Raw genomic sequence first — 27,685 nt, forward strand, 5'->3', positions numbered from 1 at the left:
AACTGAGTACCGTGGCGCTCCAACAGCCCTGAGGTTGCGGCGGCTGCTCAGTGATCATTCAGGACGGGGATGATAAGGGCAACCATTAACCGAGCAGGCAGGACAAAAGAATTGCCCATCCTCAGCAAAAAAGAACGTGAAGGGAGGACCAAAGCGCAGCGGGCGCCGATCACCTCGCCCCATTCATTGATCCTGAGGCCCGACACAACCTAGAAAGGACCAGGTAGATGAGCGACATCACAAGCGATGCCAAGTCATTTTCCCACGTCCCTTCCCTGCCCCCTCCTGGCCGGCCTCGGCAGAAGCGCACGCGCAGCTCCGCTTCCGGGCGCCTCTTCTCGCTACCCACAATGCTCTGCAGCACCGACCTGTCGCAAAGGCCGCGTTTCGGCGGCGAGTGAGCGTCTCGCTTTCCGTGCGGTGCGGCGGCGACGGAGGCCCGTGTCCTTTTCCTCCTGCCGCGGGGCCAGATCCCCTGACGGTGTCCAGCTGCGCTTAAGTCTGGCCGGTGCCACCTGTCTCCGCAATGCCCCCCAAGAAACAAGCTCAGGCGGGGGGCAGCAAAAAGGCGGAGCAGAAAAAGAAGGAGAAGATTATTGAAGTGAGTACCCCCCTCCCCCACTCATGCTTCGAGCTCTCGGGGAAGCACCTCCTGGTTCCCCGCTCCACGGCTCCTGCTCGCGTCTTCCAGAGCGACGTGTCCCCCTCTGCCTCTGTGGCCCACTGCCCCTTCTCCAGCCCCGTGATGACGCTCGCTGCCTCTCATCGCTATAGTGACGCTGCTGGCGCCCCCGCACCCAGGCTTTGCTTCTCCGCCCACATGCCCGTCTTTACCGACCCCGGTGCGAAAGGGCACTCATCTACCCCTGCCTGCTTCAGGGTTTTGTCCTTCGCTAGTCCTTAAAATTGGAGACGTTTCTAGGCTGGTGTTTTTAAAAAGTATGCTGAATGGGCTTGGGCCAGACTCTTTCTGGGGGGTCGGTTCGTGACGATCCTTTGTGTTCCATTTTTACTCATCACTTAGAAGTAGTAGTACTTTCGAGCCAACAGATTACCACTTCGTGGGTTCATTACGATTTCCATAGAGAGTGGAGGTTTTTTTAAGGTCGCAGCTCACCGTTTTGTACATAGCTCATGATATATATAGATTGTGAATTATATCGACTCTGCTTTAAAAGAGATTGTGTCAGTGTCACTAGCTGTGTTAAGTGCTGTACCCGAATGTTTTTATTTATACACACACACACACACACACACACACGTATATATATTTATTTATGTATTTAGTGCACTGAGCCTGTAGCTCTTTATGGCCGAGGAACAAACACTATTGACGTTCTTGAGTATATTTGCCTTCCAAGGACTGTACCAGTAAGTTTCCTGAGAGTGAACCATCAGTGACTTTTAAACACTGCTTCGTGTTCTTTGGATGTAATTGGAAAAAGCCATGGCCATTTTCCTGCTTATGGTGTACCTGAGTAATGGACAGCCTTTGTGGAATTGTTACACCCAAAATGCATGTTGGGTATTTTGAAATGAGAAGTTTATTTATAAATTATTACTGGTTTTCTTTGTTTCTCAAAGATTTTATTTATTTGTCACAGAGAGAGTAAGCACACAAGCAGGGGAAGCAGCAGACAGAGGGAGAAGCAGGCTCCCCACTGAACAAGGAGCCCAATGCAAGACTGGATCCCAGGACCCTGGGATCATGACCTGAGCCGAAGGCAGACGCTTAACTGACTGAGCCACCCAGGCATACCTCAGTGATTACTATTTTTAATATTTGGTATTTACAGCCTTGAAAAACAGCAATGAAAGCCCTCAGGGCTTTATAGTATAAACCTAATCAGAACTTGTCTATCGATTTTTACATAATTTTTAAAGTCTGCTGGTTTAACATTGCTTATAAAGAATTCTAGTAATCTTTGCCAACTTCCAACTCTGAAGCAGAACCTGTATTCTTTTTTCCTTCTTCCTCCCTCCCTTCCTTCCTTCTCCTTTCTTCCTTCCTTCCTTCCTTCCTTCCTTCCTTCCTTCCTTCCTTCCTTCCTTGTAGGCTCCACTTGGAACCCAATGTGGGGCTTGAACTCATGACCCTGAAATCAAGGCCTGAGCCAAGGTCAAGAGTCAGACGCCCCCCAGAACCTGTATTCTATTTGCCAATATGTACTATTTAGAACTGTGATGAAGCAGATTAGCCAGAACTTTAAAAGCAAATGACTGTCTTCTTCACACGTGTGTCTACTGTCACCTTTTTGAACAATCTGGACTACTGGCACTTAAGTAGATCTCTGGGAATGGTGATCTCATAGCATTCAGTGCTATGTAAACCAGGGGCATTTTAGGGATCACATTTTACTTGTTAGTTTCCTTTATTAAGATTGAATTAACATGATACAAAGTGAAATTTCCTTATAGACATGATAGTAAATGTTACCTGACAAAGTATACCTCCTGCATTATTGAACTTTGACTATATACAGTTATTTATTTTAAATTGGTAGGAGTGGTATTTTTGTTTTAAGGAATTGTACATGAAAGTTATTGATAGTGTTTTATCAACTAAAAGTGTAGGTATATAATGGCTTCATTCATCTTGTATACAGTCATTCTTAAGGTAAAGAGAAAGCAACCTTAGTTTCATTAATGAAGACTTAGCCATAGAAAAATGCACAATAAGACAGATGCATTCTTTAACTGACCAAAAATACCCTAACAGAGTGGTGATGTTAGCCTGCCCCCCCCCGCCCCATTTATCATATATGATGAGCTTTTTTTTTTTTTAATGATAGTAAGGTTTTATAGACTCAAGTGTGCTGCATGGGTATTTGCTGCCAGTGGAGAGGTACAACTATGATGTGAATGTAGTGTTTTATCATTTGTTGTGAGATGAGATTTATAGAGAAAATTCCATTACTCACCCTGGTTAGGAAACAATATATTCCTCTTTGTTAAATATTATAGGTGGCTTTTTTTTCCCCCCCAAAACCCTAGCATGTCTTGATGGCTAGTGCATGGCAGGCATTAAGGATGAAAATTGAGGAGCTGGGAGCAAAGACTGATGTACTTCTCATCCGTAAAATGGAGCTAATTCCTATATTACAGATATGTGGGTTAAATGAGATGAATTTGTAAAATACTTGACATTTATATAGTTAATAAGTGGCAGCTGATATTATTTATTATTAAAAAAAAAAAACTAGTTAGGGGAAATAATCGGACTGACGTGTGCTGTCTCTATAGGGTTTACTTTCTGTCACTTGAAATAATTTCCTTCTTTCCTTCTTTAAACCTTCCAAAATTTATTAACTGATTTAGATTAATAGGTATTTTCTTTCTGACAGAAGTATATCAAAAGATGTTATGGTTCTGTTAGACATTCATGCAGTTGTCCCAAATGGCATATACCATTTGCTTTCTGATAGCTAACATTTAATAAACTGAAGTCAACTTTTAGAAATAGATTTGGTTATGGAAATAGAAACAATCCTTGGGTTGTAGGGCATGAAAATAAAGGATGTCCAGCTAAGGACTTGTAACAGCAAGGAAGTGGTAATAAGACACCTATAGAGATGGGATCCAGATGTGTAAAGGATGGAGAAAGAGAAATGATTGGTTGCCAGTGAAAAACTTCAGTCAAGGTCAATTGTTAATTACTTGAAATTAGATTAACCAGCTGCAGAATATCCATTGCATGGGTGGAGAACAAAAATACATTAGATAGTGCATGTGGCGGGCGGGGGAGGCAACAAGAATAACGAAATAAAACAGTCCTAGCTTCTGCTTACCCTAGTGTCCCAAAAGGTAGTCTCTAGTTGTCTTGGAGTACTATTCCAAGTACTATTGACCTGCTCTCCCAACTGCTCCCCCCACCGTTTTTTGTTTTTTTTCTTTTTTGTTTTTTTTTCCAGACATCTTATTTAAGGAGTGGAGGCTGGCTGTAAAAGAAGCATGATTACTTAATGGGATGGGAAGGGGAAGAAAGGGTCAGTTTTAAGTGAAGTCTGGAGTTCATTGAATGTTAAGGCTCTTGGAGCTTCAGGGAGCCATCCTTTAAAAAAAAAGAAAACAACTTGTTTTCTAAACTCCTTTGTATTCAGTTTCCCAAATCTGAAACACACACACACTGTTCCTTCCTTATACCTAATCTTTGGGACCTTATTGATCCAGTGAGGACTACGATTTCCCAGTTTTATTTTAACCATGATTTGGGTTTGATTGTAACCTCCAGTCTTCCTGCCTCATATCTCCCCACCGCCAAATCCAGGTTAATCTTCACGTGTTTGTCCTAAATTCAAGAAAAAGGGAGAAAGCCCTTTGGAAGTATTCCAAATTATAAACCATCCTATTATCAGTAGCTGTTGTTGGTATCCCAGATCAACAATATGGTATTCAGAAAACTTTCTGTGTACCAGCCTGCACGGTAATCTAACTAGGTTTCTCTGGAAAATAGTTTTTCATGGTGGAAAGAACAAAGACTTTGCTTGGAGTCAAATATACCTTGGTTCAGATATCATCTGTGTCACTCAATAGTTAACACTTAATGAGCCAGACACAGTTATCAGTGTGTTGAGAAAGGAGAAAAGACAAGCCATGTACAATGATAAATTTATACAGCTTCTTTAATTTTCTCAGTGAGATAAGTATTATCACCCTTTTTGTAATTAAGGAAACAGTCACAGAGGTTAAATAACTTGCCCAAGGTTACTAAACTGGCCATTGGCAGACCCAGGAAGTGTGGTTGCAGACCCATTACTGTTTTGTTCTGTTTTGTTTTTTGGGTTTTGGTTTTTTTTTTTTAAGATTTTATTTATCCATTTGCCCAAGAGAGAGACAGTGAGAGAGGGAACACAAGCAGGGGGAGTGGGAGAGGGAGAAGCAGGCTTCCTGCTGAACCGGGAGCCAGATACAGGGCTCAATCCCAGGACCAGGACCAAAGGCAAATGCTTAACGACTGAGTCATCCAGGCGCCCCCAGACCGCTTACTGTTAACCAATGTGCTCTACTACTTCTTTGTAGTAAATCTTTTAACTTCCACAACAATCCTAAAAGGTTAGAGTGAGACCCACTTTACAAATAAGAAAACTGTGGCAAAGAAGGTAATTTGCCCAGTTCTGTTTGAGCTTAGAACTTTGGCAGTCTGACTCTAGAGCTTGTACTCTTAAATCATTACACTCTACAGTCTACCTTCAGAAGAATTGTTGAACAGTTCTCAGCTTCAGTACAACATTTAGAGAGTGAGATAATGCATCGTAAGATTGTTAAGAGGATTGAATAAAATATATGTTGAGTTTAGGTTTCATGAATGCTGAATAGATATGTCCCCTGTCTCTGTGGAAAAAATAATAATTTCTGAGCTCTAACCTAATTAGAGACTTTAAAAACACAACTCATTCATTATCTCTTTTAGGCTGGTTAATTATGTGCTAAAGCAGTGTAATTAAACCTGAAAGACTGTTTTTCTTCTGGGATCTGGAGCTTATACACCTCTATCAGAAGCTGTTGTCATGAGTACTTTTTTCTAGCTGGCCAGGTCCCCTTAGAGTACTTTCTTCTTTCCTAAATCTTAATATGTCAGTAGCTACCTTGCTATTTGGCCTCGTTTATTCATAGTTTGCTTATTCTCTGGTTAACGTGGCATGGTTTGAACCCTGGTTACACACTTCTCTGGCGAGGCCTATGTAGATGCTGTTGCACTTTGATCTTGATATTTTTATCTAGGATTTTCCATCTCCCCTGCCTCCCATGAGAACTCACTTTTTGTGAAAGGAAGGTGACATTTCACACCCAGTTGCTGCATGTGCTCATTTCTCTTCATATATCACATTATACTTGACCATCTTTTCTTCTTACTGAATTGAATGTTAAACTCTGTTACGTATAAAAATAAGGGACACCAGCCATAAATAACTCAAGTTCAACATGTACATACATCCTTTTTTTTACATGCGTAGATAATAGAAAATTCATGTAGAATTTTGAAATATGGGATATTAGAAGAATAGAAATTTAAGCAGGGGAAAGTGAAATTTTGGTATATGGATGGATATAGATGCGATGAATTAATAAAAAGATACTTCTCAATGAGAACCTTCTAGAGCTAAAACTGTCTTGAACTTTACAAATGTTAAGAAAATTGAAAGACCCGTTTTATTGATTTTGAGATTCTGTAAGTTTATGTCATGTTGGATGTTTTCAAATACTAATCATATCAATACTGTTTTTCATTTCCAGCATGTCCACATAGGTATTCTGTAGCTATAATACTTTCTTCCTATTACCTTGTCCCTTCCCTCAGAAGTAATAGCCAAAATTAAGGCTTTAAAATTGTCAGTTTATTTTAGACTAAATTCCTTTCAGAGGGTCTCCGCTTCCTTTCAAAAGTATAGACCTTTTTGCCTCTTCTTCCTTTCTCAGACCCACCCATCAACAAGAGAATGAGAAAGAGATAGATGCAAACTCCCATTTTAAAATTAAATATCTAGGGGCAGCTAGTTGGCTCAGTTGGTAGAGCATGCAATTTATTTTATTTTATTTCATTTTATTTCATTTTATTTTATTTTATTTTATTTTTTAGATTTTATTTATTTGTCAGAGAGAGCACAAGCAGGGGGAGCAGCAGGCAGGGGGAGAAGCAGGCTCCCGCTGGGCAAGGAACCAGATATGGGACTTGAACCCAGGACCCTGGGATCATGACCGGAACCAAAGGCAGATACTTAACCAGCTGAGCCACCCAGGTGCCCTGAGCATGCAGTTCTTGATCACAAGGTCATGAGTTCAACCCCCATATTGGGCATGGAGCCTACTTAAAAAATAAATAAATACATTTTTTAAAAAAAGATAAAATTAAACATCTCTTTGAGTGTCAATCTACAAAGATTGATAGTGAATGAATAAGTTGGTAACTGGCTCAGTAGAAGAACAGATCTCAAACGACTGAGCCACCCAAGCACCCTTAAATAAATCTTTAAAAAAATTTTTAAAATTATTTTGAGAAGATAATTCTCTTAACAAAAAACAAAAAACAATGCAGTGGTTTATCTTATGCAGTATTCCCCAAAATGTGTTCAATAGTACATAATCCCTTAGGGTACTCTGAGAAGAATGCATTTTGAAGTAAAAAAAAGATTTAAAATTGCTACACACTGCATCCCTTCTGGTAAAGGCTCTAAGTAAGGTATCTTATGCTTAAGAATTGAAAACACTGTTAGCCAAGCATTTTCCTAAACTTACATGACTATAGGTCATCTTGTACTGTATTACAACCCTGCACATCCTGTAGAATTTAGATTCTGAAACACACTTTGGAAAAAGCATCATAGAGTAACAGGTTTAATAACAATAGTTGTAAGAATGTATTGAATTGTAAAGAATCCTGGGTCATATGGTGGCTTGACTTGAAGTTTTAGTGTTTTGCAATGTTTATACAGCATAAGAAAGAATAGTTTTCTTACCAGTAAGTAAATGAAAGAGTGATTTTTAGATATGACCGAAAAAATAGATAAGAAATTAATATAAATTGCTATAATATTTCTATACTCTTTTTCATTCAGGACAAAACTTTTGGTCTGAAGAATAAGAAAGGAGCAAAACAACAGAAGTTTATTAAGGCTGTCACTCATCAGGTTAAGTTTGGTCAACAAAATCCACGTCAGGTAAATAACTTAAAATTTCTGCATTTTCTTCATATGGGTGTAATAAGTCATCTGTTACAGATAGAAGTATTTGGTAGGATAATTGTATTGCAAAATGGAATCCTACTCTAAAACTTTTCTGCGTCTTGCCTTTGTTGCTCAGCAATATGTCTTAGATATTCCTCCAAGCCATTTTGATATAGCTCTGGTTTATTCTAATGGCTTCATACTGTTCTACAATGTGGATGTACTATATCCATCCATCTCACTGTAAGTGATCACTTTGTTTCTAGCTTTTTGACATTAGAACAATTCTACAAGAAATGTCCTTGCACATGTGTTCTTACAGGCATTTGTGCCTTTATTTCTGTGGCATAAATTGTGACGCATTTCTAGATCAAGGGAAATGGATTTCTTTTTTATTTATTTGTTTTTTAAAGAGAGAGTGTGCAAGCTCCAGCTGGTTGGGGAGGAGAGAATCCCAATTAGCTTGGAGCTAACCCAGGGCTCTACCTCTTGACTCTGAGATCATCACCTGAGTGGAAATCAAGAGTCTGATACTTAACCAATTGAGCCACCCAGGCACCCTGGATTTCTGATTTTAATAGATTACTTTCTGTAGAGATTGTAATCCTTCACATTTTCATTTGCAGTGCATGAGTTATAGGTACTAAAGTTCTTTTTAATGTTTTCCAATGTGGTAAGTATAAATTGAAACCTCATTTTTTTACTTTGTTTCCCTCTCTACTAGTAAGTTTGAGTATCTTTTGTTTTGTTTTTTTTGTTGTTGTTACATTTTGTTTTGAGTATCTTTTCATATGGTTGTTTTTCTGTCTGGGTTTATACTTCTCTGACTTGCCTATTCATATCCTTTGCTTTTCTGGTTATTTGTCTTTTTCTTGTCAGTTTATGAGAGACACCGTTTGTCTGCATTACAGATAATTTGTGATGTTTCTGTTTTATTTGCTGTACAACAATTTTTACTTTTTGTATTGTCAGATATGTCTAGCTTTTTTAAAATATAGTTAAGAAGTTTCCTGCACCACTAGATTATGTGTTTTTCCTAGATTTCTATTGTATTTTTACAGTCTATAATTTGTCATAAATTTATTTCATATGTCACTAAGTTAATTTTCTTTCAAATGAATAGCCACTTATACCAGCATCATTTATCCCACTGAATTGAAATACCATTGTTGACATATAGTAAAGTCTCGAATATGTTAGGATCTATTCCTGGATTCTCTTTTTCTGTTATTGTCTGTCCCTAAACCAGTATCACATTGATTTTGATTATAGTGGCCTAGTAACATATTCTGTTAGCTATTAAAGGAAGTCCTTTCCCCCAAATGTTACTTATTTTGTATTTTTCTTGCCTTATTCTTAGGCCTTTATCCTTCCATATGAATTTTGAAATTATTTTATCCATTGGCAATGCGTTCAAAAAAGTTAGCTCCGTTTCTTCATGTTCTTTAGATCTTTCACTTTCTTGAGTTTAAGACCTGCATCTTTATTTTAAAAAGTACTTTTTTTGCCATTCTGTCCTTTTTCTTAACTTTTGGAAATACTTTTTTTATCTGAGAATATCAGAATACATATTTGTGACCCCAATCTGAAACAGATTTCTCTCATATATTGTCTACAGATTAGTGCCTCCAACATTTTTCTTTTCTTACACCCAGCTTGATTCTAGGGCCAAAAACTATTGATCTTCCATGCCGCTAATTTAGTAGCCTGGTTTAATAAAAATGTATGCTCAGACCTTGGAGTCATCTTATTCGTTACATGAATTTAAATTATTTAGCAACGCTTATCTATACAATGGAAGGATAATTACCCTTGTAAAGTACCTGTGGTGGTTAAATGAGAAGATAATGTGAATCTTCTGGTGAATATAGGTGTGTGAAAAGAATTTACTTTTCTTCCCTTATTCCTTTTCTCAATCCTGTTCTCTCCCTTTTTTTTCTTCTAGTGGGAAGTATATTGACTGGTAATTCTGTATTTCATAGACCCGAGAAAGCCATAAAATTGCTGGTGGTGGTGGCGGTTAGGATTGATAGTACATTCGGTATTATAATTTTTGATAATTTCTTGGGTACTTGGCTTTTGCCTGTAAAATGAGCAGCTGTCCTGCTGTTAGAGCCAGGCAGTAGATACCCCACTCTAGGTCCTGTGTTGTAGAGGATGACCCTACTCTGTTTCTTTCAGACATAGCTCTCCCACAGGCAAGGAGTCATTGAGGTAAAGGGAATTTATACCATTCCTCTCCATAATACTTCAGGGCCTGCAAAGGTCATGTTACTTGTATTTATCTTAGGGCAAACTGTACTGCCAATATGCCTGAAGTCGTCAAAGGAAGATTGTGTGTTCACTTCAGCAGCACATATTCAAAAAAAGAAGGGTGTGTGCCATGAGTGTGGACAGATCTGACTCCTTACCATGTCCTTCCCCACACCTTTCACCTTCATGCACATACATGGTGGGATGAAACTCAGGATGGGAAGAGGAGGAGCCAGGCGTGGACTCTTGTTTTACTGCTGTGCTCCAGTGTAGAACTCCATGGAACCTGAGCATTTTAAATTTGAACCTGTCCTTCTAGGTTATAAGGTATATTTGTCAAGTAGAGGTACAAACCATATTTTATTTAGCATTAGTTTGATTTCTAACTTACTAATATTTACAAAAATGGTTTATGGGCTTCCATTGTATCCTTGCTCTGGGCCCATAAATGCTTGAGATGAGCCTAATGAGCAAAAGATACTTTTATCATAGATAAAATGACTTAAATTTTTCTTTTTAAAAAATGTTTCCCATTTTTCCATTTAAACACATCTTACCGTATGATCAAAGTCAGGATTTGGGATGTCTTTAACCTTACAGCATCTGGCTGTAAAATTTCCCCTTCCTTAAGTACTTTTTTTGTGCTGGATTTCTACCTGTATCTTTGGTGTTTCTTGGACCCTTTTATGGGTTTTTTAAGGTTATATTGGCTCATTTAATATTGGTATTCTTCAAGGAACTGTCCTCTGCTCTTGTCACTCTTTTATTTTTTAATTACTTCTTTCTGCTGTTCTTGAGTAATGTCATACACACTCAAAGTTTTAATAAGTTATTATCTGTAAGCTGTTTCTAAAATCTTTATTTTAAAGCAGACTCTCCAGGTATTAAGATCTCTGTCCACTTGCCTTCTAAATAGCTCCATTCAGATGCTCTGTAAGCATCTTGTACACAGTATGTCTAAAACTGAGCTCATCTCCACCTTCTACCCTGAAACCTGTTACTCCTGTATACCCTGTCTTGTTTAACAGCACTAACCATACATGTGATAATCCTAAACCCCACCCTCTCTTTTATACTTTATGTCAGTCACTTATTACTATCATTTCTACCTCCGTAAGAGCTGTCTCTCACTTCTTTTCTCCGTCCTTGCTACTAATGCCTATTTTAAGCTCTTGTATTTTCTTGCCTACAGTAATTGCATTAGCCTCTTAATTTTTTCCTTGCTGTTCTTGGGCACTTTCTAGTCCACTTTTCACACAGTTGCCATTGTGATCTTCATAAAATGCAGTCTGATTGTGTCATTGAGTTACTTTAAGCCATGGAGTTTTACCTGTCACCTACTGATACAGTCCAAACTTTTCATTGATGTTTCTCATACCTTGTTCCTTCTGGTCCCTGTATCTTTGCATTGTCTGACTCTCCACATTCCTTTTCTTACCCATCAGAAAAATTCATCCATAAAGTATTGGCTCAGTCTAATTTTCATAGGCAAATAGGCATTCCTTGTTCCCAGAGAACCGTGTATTATATTATAGTTGTTGACATGTCTGTCTTCCCACTAGATTCTGAGCTTCTTTAAATAAGCATCTTTACCTTTTCATCTTTGTATTCCCTGTCATCTAACATAGGACCTGACATATAAATGTTTGGATGAATCCTCTAATCGTATTAGGTATGTAAATCGTGTGCCTGGAACTATGTCATATGTCATATTTGTTTTGTTTAATCTCCCACATTGACCTAGCTCAGTGTTTTTCCACAAGGGTAATAGGTATTTTGGGTGGTACAGTTCTTTATTGTGTGGGACTGCGCACTTCCAGGTGTTTGCATTTCTGATCTTCAAAAGGCACCCTCATATTTCTGGGGAGTGGGTGGTTGTCATAAGAAGAAAATCCCAGGTGAGAACCATTTACTAAAAGTGCTGGGCATGTAGCAAATGCTTAATAAATGCTTATTGCTGTAAGCTTTTGAATATGCTTTTTACTTGGCATGGTACAATTTATACATTTATTTAAGTCAACTGATATAAGATTTCGCAGTTTCATTTAATAGTTTAACCACATCATTTAATATATACTGAAAGGCCATTGTAACACTGATACTAAGAGGTACGACTATATACACACAAACGTGCAAATGTTTTTGTTATGTTAGTGATGCTATATGTACTATTGTATAATGAGAACAATTTTATTATATGAAATCAAATTTACATATTATACCTGGGAATATTATAGGTAGCACAAAGTGAAGCTGAAAAGAAATTGAAGAAAGATGACAAGAAGAAAGAATTGCAAGAACTAAATGAGCTGTTCAAACCTGTAGTTGCTGCTCAAAAAATAAGTAAAGGTAAACTTTAAATGTCAGAAGTATTATTAAGTGTAATTCATGTTTAAAAACCTCTTAATTTGTTTTATGAATGCATAAAAAAAAGCACAAACAGACCTATAAATACAGAGAATAAACTGATGGTTTGCCAGAGAGGAGGGGATTGGGGGCCTGGGATGGGCAAAAGGATGAAGGGGAGAAGGGAGGTGCAGGCTTCCAGTTATGGAATGAATAAGTCATGAGGATAAAAGGTACAGCATAGGGAGTATAGTAAATGGTATTGTAATAGCATTGCATGGTGATAGATGGTAGCTACACTTGTGGTGAGGATAGCATATAGACTTGTCTTGTGTTGTACTCCTGAAACCAATGTAACATTGTGTTGTACTCCTGAAACTAATGTAACATTGTGTGTCAACTACACTTCAATTTAAAAAAATTCTCTATTTGTTTTGATGTATATTTTCTTCATGTTGTAAACCAGTGTGTCTGCTATGGAGATATGATACTCCTTTGTCAAAATTAAACTGTATCAGTGACTTTCTTATGGTTCCTCTATGTGCTCAACTATGTGATTGTACAACTCTAACTCCAGCCACTAGCCCCCAGTTAAGGCAAAATTAAGAATTTAGACAGTCTGCTAGTTGATTTATAATATCTATTCTTTGGTGATAGCCAAGACAAACCTATGGTTCTATAAATTGTAAGTTCCAAACTCTTGGCATTGTGTCTCCATGTATATTTATATTTCTCTTTTGCCTCTGCCTCATTGACTCAAAGTAGACAAGTGACTATGGAATAGCCTGTGAGTTTGTTTGGTTTCCCACCCCTGGAGATAAGAGTGAGAATGGAAGGAATAATGGTAAGAATAAAACAAAAGTAGATATAAAATGCTGTAGAAGGAACTTTAAAGAAATGTCTTAACAATCACTTGTAAGTGGTATTTTCCTCTCACATCGGTGAATGGAAAATAACAAGTTCACCAATGGTAATTTTATCTCAGATAAGAGCTATACTTTGTGATCTGGCAGATTGTAATACAAATACCATGTGCTATTTGACATAGGTGCAGATCCCAAATCCGTGGTATGTGCATTCTTCAAGCAAGGACAGTGTACTAAAGGAGATAAGTGTAAGTTCTCTCATGACTTGACTCTGGAGAGAAAGTGTGAAAAGCGAAGTGTTTACATTGATGCAAGAGATGAAGAACTTGAAAAAGGTACTTTTTAAAGACATTTTCTTAAAAATATCTTTTGGTTGTTAGTAAGATATTTAGTACTTGAAGAATATTTTGGTCTTAGGAAGGCTGTGTTTGTAAAAAAAATAATAATAATAATTCTTTTCATAAGATCTGAATTGACAACGTCATGTCCTTTGATTAAGTAAATGAAGATGTATAAAAACCAGTTACTTAATTTGGACTTGTCTCACCCTTTCTTCCAGTACTCCCTTCTCATTTGCCTAAACTCCTTGGGATTTTGGTGAATAATTTCATAACACTGTTTATTCCTATCTTTGGTGTCATTTAAAGAAAATGTGTTAGGTCATAAGTCTTATGATACAGCTTTCCTGTCTAAGGAGATATGCAATATGTCTCTCAAACAGTAAATAAAATTACAGTATTTAGTCTTCGTATCTCTTTTTATTTAGATACTATGGATAATTGGGATGAGAAAAAACTGGAAGAAGTAGTGAACAAGAAGCACGGTGAGGCGGAAAAGAAAAAACCAAAAACTCAAATAGTATGTCCTTTTCTTGAATTGAGTTGCTGTGATATTTATCATTAGGGAGAATTATGTGGCAAGGTATTTGCTGCTATTTTTTACTGGATTATTTTTTAAATTATTGGAGCTTTTCATAAAGTGCATCAAGGTTTGTTTTGGAATTTGCAAGTGTAAGTTATACAAAATTAGATTTTTATTCAGAAGTAGCCTTTGAAAAGCATGTGACTAAAGTCCTCAAGTGCCATTTTCTGAGGTGATTTTACTTTCTCTCAAATATGGATCAACACAGTCACATTCAGACAAGAAAGAATTCTTTCATTTTTTTTGTGCAAAATGAATGGAGGGAGAATTGATAAACACCTACTCTGTTTTAATGGTAGGGAGATTTTTAATCAAAAAGATGAAAATATTGTCACAATTATGAATTGCAAAATGAGTTTTGGATAGGTAATGGCTCTAGTATTCCAGGAAGTGTACTTTTAAAAATTGGTACCATATTTCTCAGATCCAGCATTAACGTCCACATATTTACCTATAGCGCAGTTAGAGTGAATAACCTTGGTGTGCTAGAAAATTTCTAAACACTAGTTTTCTTATATCCGTTGTATTTTTTCAGGAAAAGAATATTGTTTATTAGTTAATTTTTAAAATTTATTACCTGAGACTTCAATACAATTATATTTTGCACCAAAAGTCACTATCATTTGTGTTCCTTTTATGCCTTGCTTTTTTTCCTCCCTTCTTAAATGTGAGAAATTGCCTCTAATTCCAGGTAATTCAAATAGTATTTGTATCATGATTGCATTTGAGGAGTTTTTAGGAGAGATCAAACCAAAGCAAATTCATTGGTTTTAGTTTTTTATAACATTTTTATATTTTTTCACTTATTTAAAAATCAGACTTGGATTACATTTACAAAGGCTAAAACTGAGGCACGTCCTTTTGTGTAATTCAGAATTTGAAACAATGTTGAAAATAGAAATTTTATATAGATCCTCTCTAAAGGAAATTTACCATCATGTTAAGTATTTTAAGATTAATTTGTATGTACATTTCTGCACAAAGGGTGCTCTGAAAAGTGAATGGCCTAAGGATGTGAGTAAGAATGTACTTGTTCCATATACTTAAGCATTTACCTTGGAAATGGACTGCACTGAGCCACTACTTGTGAATAATATTGTCTCTGTAGGTGTGCAAGCATTTCCTTGAAGCTATTGAAAACAACAAATACGGCTGGTTTTGGGTATGCCCTGGAGGTGGTGATATTTGCATGTATCGTCATGCACTTCCTCCTGGATTTGTATTGAAAAAAGATAAAAAAAAAGAAGAGAAAGAAGATGAAATTTCATTAGAAGATCTAATTGAAAGAGAGGTAACTAGAATTTTTTCCTACTATAAAACTAAAGCAGTATTTGTTGTGAAATTATAATATTTACCACTTGGGGGCAATAGCATTATATTATGAAAGGAGGAAAAATATGACCTTTTCCCAAAGTCGCCTTACTTTTTCTTTATTCTTGTATGTCTAGAATGTAAACCTAACCATAATCACTAGCCCATCATGACATTAATTTTAGGATTATGAAACAATTTTTTATGCCACTGGTTTATCAAATTCTTTCCGTAAGATTGATATACTAGTATATTCATTAAAATGATATTTCAGATTGATTGAACTTGAAGTTTTACATGTTTCCCCTGATGTCTTATTTTTTTAGCCATTTTACTAATCAGTAATATGTATTGAAGGAGACAGCTCCTACAGTTTTCCATTTGAATGTTTTATCATCATTTCTGGGCTCAAAACTCTCATTCTGCAAATAGAAGGGAATATGTCTCATTGAAGAGAATCTTCTCCTCATTTCTGGTTTAGCACAAAAAAGATTTACTCCATGAGATGGTAGGTGGGGCTTCTGAGTTAGTGTATATGGCTCCTGGGAGTGACAAGAAGATGTTGAGATTATTGGAAATATTAGGTTTAGGGTTGTATATTTCAAATTACATCCATTTTGCCTTCTTTGGATTGTCTAAATACGCTGTGTAAATGTCTAAATATGTTGTGTAAATGTCTAAAGTTGGGATTATATACGTTTATTCTTAAATGGACATGTTGTTTAGTGTCTTATAGGAGACACTATTTTATAATAGAAAACACAGAATTTGGAGTCAGGTATATTTGGGATTGTTTGTATCCTACTTCTACCACAGATTAGGTGTTAACCTTGGTATATTTCCCATCTCTTTCTGTTTGCTTATTTGTGGAGATCAGTGTGTTAGGATATGTGTAGAAAGCATTTAATATTGAATACCTGGCAGATGTTCAGCAAGTATTATTGTTCCATCCATTTATTACTTGATTATTGGCTCTGAGGAGCAGATGGTGTTTTTGCCTAGTTTTTTCCCCTCATTTCCTGAGGAACACAAATGAAACTCGGATGTTGTCATGGTGCTTTTCCTATTTTTTGTTTTCAGCAATTGACTTATGTTAAAACCATTTCTCATATGACAAGTTTTATGCACCTTCAGTTTTAAAAAGAAGTTCGGCTCAGAATAATATATTTTACTGTGTTTAGAAATGTTTGTATCTCTGGACATTCATTTTGCTCATTGCCATATAATATGAAAATAAATCTGTTTATTCTAAATTTGATGTCTTAACAGTCATAGGTAAGGACTTAATTGCATTTAAAGAAAATGATTAAATATTGTTATAGGTGATCTGAGGAAAAAACCAACTCTTGTCTTTGCAGCGTTCTGCCCTAGGTCCAAATGTTACCAAAATCACTCTAGAATCTTTTCTTGCATGGAAGAAAAGAAAAAGACAAGAAAAGATTGATAAACTTGAGCAAGATATGGAAAGAAGGAAAGCAGACTTCAAAGCAGGGAAAGCATTAGTGGTATGTCCCAAACTCACCTGAACAGATTCTTTATTCTTTCTTTCATTTTATAATTTCTGTGCCACGCAAGAATTTATTGTAATTTAATCATATTTATGTCTGAAATCAATAACCAAGAAATGTTTGAATTTTACCCTGAGTTGATATATTTGTGTATCTGAATAGATTAGTGGTCGTGAGGTGTTTGAATTTCGTCCTGAACTGGTTGATGATGATGATGAGGAAGCAGATGATACCCGTTACACCCAGGGAACAGGTGGTGACGAGGTAAGAAGCAGCTTTGGCATCTCATCTCATGTTGATGGAGAGAAACAGTAGAGAATAACAATAGAGTAGCATGGTTAAGGGTACCAACTCTGGGGCCTCGGTTCAAATCCTGACTCTAACCTGGGAAATCACCTATACTGTAGGTCTCTACCCTCATCTGTAATAAAGATGTACTGATAATCTAAACATGCAGGCTACTTGTGAGAATTAAATGAGTTAATGAAATTATATTATAGTTCTTTATAAAGAAAGTAGAACAGTGACTGGGGTAGAGTTAAGTGCTTATATGTATTAGCTACAAAGTATGTGTTTTATTCTCCCTCTAAAAGGAAAACAGTATTTTTTTGTTTAATATTTTATACTGAAAAAAAAAAAAAAGGGACAGAGACTAAAGAAGTATAGAGTAGGGGAAAAAAGTACAGAGTAGGGAATAGGAGACAACAGCAGAATCACTTAGTTACAGGCAAACATAGCTGATTATTCATTTTTTTGTATGGTATAAAATTCCAACCACTCTCTCTGAGTTGAAAATAAAAACGTCTTATTCTGTATGTCAGAGGAAGAAACTTGAAATATGACATTGCTATTTCTTTTTCCCAAGAAGTTTAGGAAAAGCAGTGAATTTTGGCTCTTGTCAGTTATTGTTTTCATTTGGCATTAGTAATAATTTTGTTTCACTAAGATAAATGTCAGAGGTAGAAGGTAAGTAATTTATGAAAACTGTTCTCATAGGTAACAACTTTCTTTTCTATGTTTTTAAAGGTTGATGATTCAGTGAGTGTAAATGACATAGATTTAAGCCTGTATATCCCAAGAGATGTGGATGAGACAGGTATTACTGTAGCCAGTCTTGAAAGATTCAGCACATATACTTCAGAAAAGGATGGTAAGTACACTAACTTTTTTGTGAAGTAGGAAGCTGTCTAAAGGGGGATGAGGGACAGTTAGACCAGACTGGCAAACTTTGATGTCTGCAGGTACCAGACCAGTAACATAAATATGTGTGGTTTGGCTGTATATAGAAGTAGTGAGTCGTGGAAGCTGTAGAATGGGTGGCTAGGTGGGTTTGGAAGCCATTAACTGAAAGTAGAAGGGGACAAAATGAATTTGGAGATGTAGCTAATCAGTTTGGAACCTCGTGATTTTGAGATGTTTTAATTACCAAAAGTGGCAGTGTCTAGGATACTGTGTAGACATTCACAGGAGGAAAACTTTTGAAAGTCATTTTCATTTGGTAGCTCAGAGTGAATTAACTCACCCAGGCTCAATACTTAACCATGAGAATATTGTAGAATACACTGCAAACATCAGTTAGAGTAGTCAAAAGAGGGAAAGCTTGGGAAAGACAATGAGAAGGACAAAGGAAAAGAAAAAAAGAGTTTCAGAAAAATTAAGTAGGGTAAGAACTGGAAATAATTCTTTAGTTGCGGTAAGAAAGAAGCTGTAGGAGAGGGGCGCCAGGGTAGCGCAGTCGTTAAGCGTCTGCCTTCGGCTCAGGGCGTGATCCCGGCGTTCCGGGATCGAGTCCCACATCGGGCTCCTCCGCTGGGAGCCTGCTTCTTCCTCTCCCACTCCCCTGCTGTGTTCCCTCTCTCGCTGGCTGTCTCTCTGTCACATAAATAAATAAAATCTTAAAAAAAAAAAAAAAAAGAAAGAAGCTGTAGGAATTAGGGTGCAAGTTTTCATCAGGACTGCAGTGATAAAAGGAATGAGGAGAAAAATGTAAGCGCAGATGACGCTAACAAACTTTGTTTGAGGGGGAGACATGGTCGTGGGAAGGGCTTGTACGTCAGGGAAAAAAAGATCCAGGAGAAGAAGAAAAATGGAAGATGAAAGGATATTAGTTTTAGAAACAAGATCTGGAAATACAAATAATGGGTTTAGTTAAGAGTGAGAATGGAGGAAAGCCTGGGTAGTAAGCCTTGTTGAAAAAATTTATATCTAATGGTGCCTTAACTGGAGAGTTTAAAGGGAAGTGAACGTTTGGCGTAGTTAGTATGAGAGAAGGAGGTAGAATACTAATCAAGGCAAAGTTTGAGAGAGCAAAAACGAACCTTATTTTTACAATAAAGGAATGCAAGTTATAACTTGAAAAACTGGCTTGCCTTCCCGAGATCTGAGTGCTGTCAGACTATTGTCTTAATGCCAATCTGAAGACTGGATTTGTTCCTTTTAGAAGTAGGACTTTGGGGGCGCCTGGGTGGCACAGCGGTTGGGCGTCTGCCTTCGGCTCAGGGCGTGATCCCGGCGTTCTGGGATCGAGCCCCACATCAGGCTCCTCCGCTATGAGCCTGCTTCTTCCTCTCCCACTCCCCCTGCTTGTGTTCCCTCTCTCGCTGGCTGTCTCTATCTCTGTCGAATAAATAAATAAAATCTTTAAAAAAAAAAAAAAAAGAAGTAGGACTTTGATGACAGTAGGCAAAATTACAAGTACTTCAGAGTCTATAATCCCCCAAGACTTTTGTCATCAAAGATGTTTGAAATAGTTAAAATCTAAATTAAGCTATTAAAAATTGTCTTTGTGTAAATATTGGTGTCTTGGAACATGAAAAACAGAAACAGCGTTTTTGTTTTCTCAATCCTTTCTAGCCTGTAAAGAAAAGTAGCTGCATAGCCTTAGGTTCTTTTTTCACAATTTGATGATAAGGTGAAATTTTTTGGATTCACATCTATTTGCAGCATTATTATAACTAGTGTGATTTAACTACTGTTCCCCAAATCAAAAGCTAAGTAGCTGCTAATGAACATTTCTTGATTCCATAATCATTTATTCAAAATACTATGTGGAAGTTGTTTAAAAACCAAATTGCTGGATCGTGTAGGAAACACAAAATTGTATATGATAAATCTTGCTTCCAAATGTATAAACCGTTAAGCAATCAAATACTTGCAAAGACATACTTGCACTAGGTATAGGTATAGCTTAAGCTTTGTTAAACTTAGAAAAAGGTCAATTCTTGTTGGAGTAATCTTAGGGAAAGCTTTCATGGAAAAAGGAAAAGAAACGTATCAGTCTGTGACTGTCAGTAATGGAATAGTGTTTTCTGTTTCTCGGCCTTATTGATTTCAATGTTTATTTTTAGAAAACAAATTAAGTGAAGCTTCTGGAGGTAGGGCTGAGAATGGTGAAAGAAGTGATTTGGAAGAGGACAACGAAGGGGAGGGACAGGAAAATGGAGCCATCGATGCTGTTCCTGTTGATGAAAATCTTTTTACTGGGGAAGATTTGGATGAACTAGAAGAAGAATTAAACACACTTGATTTAGAAGAATGACACCAAACAAGTCTGAAAAAAATTAAGCCAGCTCAGCATGAGTTGAAATTGACTACAGTAATTTTTTTCCACCTAGAATTCTTCAACAGGATGTTTATTTCCCATGCTGATTCTGGAGGGCTTACTCTCCTCCAAAAAAGGAATATTCTCCCTACATCTTGTCTTCTGACTTTGGCTACATCTCATAGTAAGTTCAGAGTAGTTCATGATAAATTGAAAATCTAATGGTCATTGCAGAAAATGATTGTTATAACCGTCCATTCAAGTAGGAAGTATAACTGCTTTTCCAGCTTTTGATTTTCATTGGGCATGTATTATAAAAACAACATAAATTTAAATTTAAAATATCCTTCATTTAACGCAGTTTTTGATGAGTGATTTCATTTCCTTTGTATTTATATGTTTCAAAGACTGCCTAAAATATGAGCACTGTATTTCATAAAGGAAACTGCATATGCAGATTCAGTATTGTATATCTTTGGACAATTAGATGGACATTTAAAAGGAAACTTCTTTAACCTGACAGAATCAGCTGCAATGCCCTGTGTTAAACTGTTTTAAATGTTTCCCTCATCCTTTTTGCCAATAAAGTTGTAAATAAAGACCATCATACATTAAAATCCAAATATGTCCTTTTTTTCTTTAAGTTTTTATATGAATATTTTCTTAGAATTTATAGTTAGAGAATTTTAACTAAATATTATCTCTTATAGTTACCACAGAAGGTACAGACATTTAAAGGTTAACTGGTTATGAAACTATGTAGAATACTGACAGTACTACTATGAATTCAGTAAACTACGAATTTGGCTTTAAAAAGAGACTATAGGTAATGCTATAGGAAAGAGTAGTTCCCTAATTGGTAGGTATCAGCCTAAGTAAATATCACCTACAGAACTAACTACTACTTAAACATCATTGTGGAGATCCATGGTGTTAACAATAATACATGCTAAAGTTTGATTACTATGAAAGAATGTAAACAAATGCATCAGAAAACTGAGCTGAGGGTCTTTGTCATTGAGTTCTACTGAAAAATTAGGGTGATACATTTTAAATGGACATAATTTACAAATGATAAATTTGTGCTAGCACCTTTTTGTCATTTTATTTTCAAATATTACTACTATGTTTCTTTTGTTACCTGAAAATAAAAACGGATTTTAAAATATTAGACTAAGATAATAGTATGAACATGTCAGGTAACTTGGGCCCTAATTTCATTTCTGCCTTAGATAAATTATATGATTTTTAAATCTGAATCTTAGTTTCTTCATCTGCATATAGCAGTTAAAGTGCTTCTCAGTTGTAAAACCTAAGAAAACATGATTGTAAATCTTGTCAAATGATAATATCAAAGTTGATAATGAAATTGACTTCCTATCTATTCAATACTTGTACTGTAATTGACACTTTTAAAATGTAGAACATGAACCAACTTTATTTCCCATATGCAATGAAAGTGTACTTAAATTTGTGTATAAAAAGACTGCTTGAGTTTAAAAATTTTGATCTATGAAAGATTTGTTTCATTCTTTATAAAAAGTCTTAAATGTTACTAATTATTTAATAATGAAACATTTTCAAAATACTCCAAAGCGTTTAAATCTTTCTAAAGCTGTAACCCAAGGAATCTTTTTCTTTTTCACTTTTGAAACCATCTAAAACGTTTCCAAATAATTGTATTTACTTTAGACCCTAACTTTCGTCCATTTACTTTATACCCTAAGTTGTGTGTGTGTATTTTTTTTAAATGTATATGGAAAACCTATTTAAACAAAAGTATGCTGAAGGCTTTTAGTTCTTTAAAGTATTACTGCCTTACAGCAAATACGTGATTTTGAAAATCCAAATTTTCTTTAATAAGTGAGTCAAAGGGAAATGCTACAGTAGAGGTAATTTTTGATACCTACAATTCTTTAAGATGGCCTTCACCTATCTTGCCCTTAGGTTTCTTCCATTATAAATACAATCAATATATGCTCAGAAAATGTAAAAATATTTTAATATGAGAAAATCAAAATGTAAAATTAACTCTTCCAAAATAACACATAGTATATTTCAGAGGCCAATCAATACAATTTTGTATTGTTCACAGTACAGTTACTGTATATCAGTACAGTGAATCTGAAATTGGCTCCTCTTTTCAAACCCATTTACACATAACTTTACGTAGTTTTTTCTTACAAATTGTTCTTTTATATAATTCCCATTGTTAACATAGTATATCTCTGTGATCTAATTTCAGTTATGTGACTTAGCTTCATTTTAAAGGTGCTTTTAGGGGCGGCTGGGTGGCTCAGTCGTTAAGTGTCTGCCTTCGGCTCAGGGCGTGATCCCGGCGTTCTGGGATCAAGCCCCACATCAGGCTCCTCTGCTGAGAGCATGCTTCTTCCTCTCCCACTCCCCCTACTTGTGTTCCCACTCTCGCTGGCTCTCTCCCTGTCAAATAAATAAATAAAATCTTTTTAAAAATAAAAAAATAAAAAATAAAGGTGCTTTTAGACATTCAGAAACTTAACAGTATAAGCCTTCCACAGGAGGGGAACTGTGGTTTTGCACTTACTTCCTTGTAGTCTATAAAATAAGATTATTTTCCCAAATGTAAGAACTTTTCATTTTCTCCTTAATATCTATGAGATTTCATCAGCCCGTGCTCTTTTTATCCTATTTACCACTTTTTTGGGGTAGTTCATCTCTAGGATATACCAGTGTTCTCAAAGGAACATGTATATTCCTTTGAGAACACCAAATATTGAGAACACCAAATATTTATACATTCTACATGTATAGCTATTTCTACCTGTGAATCCTTGGAACTATGTTTATCTAAGTCTTAAGGTTCTGTGTATTTCAGTGACAAAAGTCATTAGTACCACTTTCACTACTCAACTTATTTTAAGTATTTTGTGATGTTTCCATATTTAATTGATAATTATTAATGTTGACTAATCCTGTTTATAGCATGTATAGAAATAGAGTGTCTAAGAATGTATAGTTGAAAGTACTTGAGATAACAGAAACCCCTCAATTTAAAAGTACAGTGTATAACACACTAATTGCGTGGATCACTTCATAATTGTACATTATTGTATATATTGTATGTATTTCATTTAGAAAAGTTCAATGTAGGAGAAGTAGAATCCACTGCATTAATAGTAATGTTCATCCTTGAATTTAGTAACAATCCTTTTGATAATTTTGTGAATTAACATGTGATTGAAAAGCCAGTTAATTTGTGGAGATAATGCGTAACTATACCAGCTGTTACCCATTCAGTTGTATTCAAGCTAATTAACTACATTGGTGGTTCACTCCATGGATCATTTTCTTGTAATATGCTAAGAATTATTAGGTATTGCTACACCTCTTGCACTGATTACCCACCGTGGAAGGAAAAGTAAACAATCTCTTTTATACTCCAGAACTATCTTCCACTCCTATGGAGGGGGGAGATTAATTGCTAATAGCTTCAGCCTATTTATCTCTAAGCAGGACAAAAAAGAATTATGATACCATCTAGTTTGAGCTAATCATTGCCATTTTTTAATTACTTGATTGGTCTTCTTAATTTTTTTCCCCAACCGCAGTCTTTTCATGGGAAGGGTGAAGACTCAGCTAGTTAATATTACAGCCTTCAAGAACCCTTAGATGTGTGAAATGGCTTACATACAGGAGACTCCATTCATGGTTGACACCCACGCCATCCCTCCCCTTTCCCAAGAAGATTTTTGACAGCAAAGAATTATTTTTAATTATTAATCATCCAATATTAGTGATAACTAAAAAATATTTAATTTGGAGGTTTATTACACGGGTGGTTTCTGATTGTGATATCTATAAAAGTCAGAACTGAAGGATGAAAGTTGATACTCTTTAAAACAATGACTATTAGAAGTGACAGAATTATCAACACAGGTGAGTTGTCTGTAAGAAAACTGTTTAGAAGGCTGGAAAGGCATTCACTGGGACAGTAGTTTTATGCTAATCATAGAATCCTATGTCCATGTACAGCATGCAACTCTGCAAACATAATACTCTTTAAAAATACCGGAATGCAATAACAAGCGAAATGGTTTAGGATCAATTTTCTTGATAATTCATTTGCATTCAAAAGGTTTCATCTGGCCAGGAACATAAATCTCTTCATCCTTTATGTGTGTCATGAATATATAAAAGGAAGAAAGAAATTTCTTAAACTCTTAAAATTCTTTATTTTAGTGGTGGGGGGTGGATACAGAGGGAGAGAGAGAATCCCAAACACTTCCCCCCACTCAGCACCTGACCACGGGGCTGGATCTCAGGACCCTGACCCTGAGATCATGACCTGAGCAGAAATGAAGAGTTGGAAGCTTAACTGACTGAGCCACCCAGGCGCCCTTGCACCTATTACAATTTAATACAAGCTTTTTATGCTGCCTAGAACGCTGCCAGTTTTATTTGAAGCCAAATGAAAATAAGTACAGATTTTTTTAAGTTTCAGTAAGAATCTTAAATGCATAATGCATATCACTCACTGTTCATTCTTCCTGAACAGAGTTGAATGGTGCTAACAGTTTTCAAAAGCCTGTCCATCTTTTTCATTTTCTCTTCTCTTTGATAGTTGAAGATCAGAAGACCAAATGCAAAATTATCTGTCAAAACTTGTCCAGAGGCAAACAATGAAAGCATAGGAAAAAATTAAAGTGAGCCAATAATATTTCAGAGGTTTTGACAACAAACTTAGGCTGCTAACAGGTTTATTCTTGTACTTATATTTTTGTATCTGATTTAATTTCATACATAAGGAAGACTCCACATATTTGTAAAACTGAGAATGAGCTTTTCTATGAGAAATAGAATAGCACATTGGAATTTTCTGTGCAATGGCCTTCACATAGAGATTTTTGCCACAGTTCTAAATGAAATTTATTTTTCAAAATGTGAGCATGTATTGTGAGCTACTAACATTACAGGTTTAAAATAAGCCAAATTTCAGAGGCAAATTGATAGAAATGTCTGAATTATTCTGATAAAACTAAATGGCTTGTCGGGGTGCCTGGGTGGCTCAGTCAGTTAAGCGTCTGCCTTCGGCTCAGGTCATGATCCCAAGGTCCTGGGATCGGGTCCCACGCTGGGCTACCTGCTCCGTGGGGAGTCTGCTCCCTCTGCCCCTCCCTCCAGTCATTCTCTCTCTCTCTCAAATAAATAAATAAAATCTTAAAAAAAAAAACAAAACCTAAATGGCTTTTCATTAATCCTCTGAACAGATTTATTGAGGTATAATTGACACAATAAACTATGCATATTTAAAGTATACAATTTTATGTTTGACAAATGTATGTACCTGTGAAATCATAATCACAATTAGGATATATTGTACATATTCATCCCCACCACAATATTCCTCATGCCTTTGCTAGTCCTTCCCTCTCCAAGCAAGCACTCATCACCATAGGTTCATTTGTATTTTCTATAACTATGTAAATAGAATCATGTATTTTTTAACTCAGCATAATTATTTGGAGATATATCCATGATGTTGGAGGTATCAATAATGCATTCTTTTTTGTTGCTAAGTAGTATTTTCTTGTATGGATATAACACAACTTGTTTATCCATTAATCTGTTGGTACACATTAGGGTTATTTCCAGTTTGGGGTTATTATAAAGTTACTGTGAATATTCACATGCAAGTCTTTGTATGAACATACGGTTTCGTTTCATTTGGACAAATACATAAACATGGAATGTCTAGCTCATATTTTTAACTTTTTAAGAAATTTCTACAGTGTTTTCCTAAGTGGTTGTACTGTGTTATTTTTCCACCAGCCAGTTTATAAGAGTTCTATTTGCTCCACATTCTCACTAACACTTCCTATGATCAGTTTTAATTTAGGTCTGTTGTCCATTTAGGGTTAATTTTTTATCTGGTCCAGAGTATGGATATAAGTTAATTTTTTTGCACATGGTGAACAATCGGATTATTCCAGCACCATTTATTGGAAGACTTCTACACTGAATTGCCTTTGCATCTTTGTTGAAAATCAACTGACCATCAATTGACAATTCGACTGTTTGGTTTTTTTTAACTATTTTGATTCATTTATCTCTTTGACTATCATTATATCGATACCATACTTTCTTCATGGCTGTAGCTTTATACTAATAGAGTCTTGAAATCAGGTAGAATAATTCCTCCAACTTTGTTAATATTTTACAAAGTTGCTTTGGCTATTTTAGATTCTACGCATTTCCCTGTGCATTTTAGAATAATGAGCGTGCCGATTTTTACCAAAAACAAAATACTGCTGGAATTTTTATCAGGTTTCCATTAAATCTGTAGATCAGATTTGCAAGGAATTGACATCTCAGTATTGAATCTTCTGATCCATGAATATGAGCTATATCTCCATTTTATTTAGGTCTTTCTGAATTTCAATGCTTTGTGGTTTTCAGTATGCAGTTCTTATACATCTTTTGTCATATCCTGAAGTATTTCATATTTTTGATGTTGTTATAAATGGGTTTTTTTTAAATTTCAGTTTACAGTAATTGGTGGTTAATATACAGAAACACAATTGATTTTGCGTTTTGATTGTATTCTGCAACCTTGCTAAACTCACTTATTCTAGTAGCTCCTTTTGTAGATTTCAGTCTTCCACATAGATGATCATCTGAGAGTCATATGTGAATAAAGACGGTTTTCTTCCTTTCCAATCTAGATATATTTTGTTTGTTTGTTTTTGGTTTTTTTTTTTTTTTTGGCATAATTGCATTATTGTGCATGAGTTGGCAAACCTGTTTTTGTAAATGAAATTTTACTCAAATACCTTTTCTTATGTATTATCTTGCCTGCTTTCATACAACAATGATAGAGTTTAGTCGTTACCACAAAGATGAAACAGCCCCACAAAGCCTGACTTATTTACTACCTGACCCTTTATTTAAAAATGTTTAAAAATTAATTTTTAAAAAGGCCAAACTGCCTTAATGCACTGGCCAGAACCTTTAGTAAGGTATTGAATAGAAGTGGTAAAAGCAAACATTTTTACTTTGTTCATGATTTTAGGTGAAAAGCATTCAGTCTTTCACCAGTAAGTGATGTTAGCTGTTAGATTTTTCATAGATTGCTTATGTAAGATTGAGCAAGTTCCCTTCTATTCCTAACTTACTGATAGTTGGAGGGGTTTTTGTTTTGTTTTAATCAAGAACAGGTGTTGGCTTTTGGATCCTTTGAAGTGATCATATGGCTTTTTTTAATTGTAACATGTTAATATGGTGAAGCCAACTTTGAATTCC

General features: G+C 35.9%; 1 protein-coding gene across 1 annotated transcript; it reads left to right on the forward strand.

The window, feature by feature from the left end:
- The first annotated feature begins 391 nt into the window (after positions 1-391).
- On the forward strand, positions 392-20,667 carry ZC3H15 (zinc finger CCCH-type containing 15). Its single transcript, XM_045806272.2, has 10 exons — positions 392-601; positions 7,554-7,655; positions 12,152-12,263; positions 13,309-13,461; positions 13,893-13,984; positions 15,156-15,338; positions 16,717-16,863; positions 17,029-17,130; positions 17,893-18,016; positions 20,214-20,667. The coding sequence occupies exons 1-10, from the start codon at positions 527-529 to the stop codon at positions 20,402-20,404; spliced, it is 1,281 nt and encodes a 426-aa protein (XP_045662228.1). The 5' UTR covers positions 392-526; the 3' UTR covers positions 20,405-20,667.
- Positions 20,668-27,685: the final 7,018 nt, after the last annotated feature.

This window comes from Ursus americanus, chromosome 1, assembly GCF_024610735.1.
Source record: "Ursus americanus isolate L20-20 chromosome 1, mUrsAme1.1.p, whole genome shotgun sequence".
In the NCBI taxonomy this organism is placed as follows: Eukaryota; Metazoa; Chordata; class Mammalia; order Carnivora; family Ursidae; genus Ursus; species Ursus americanus.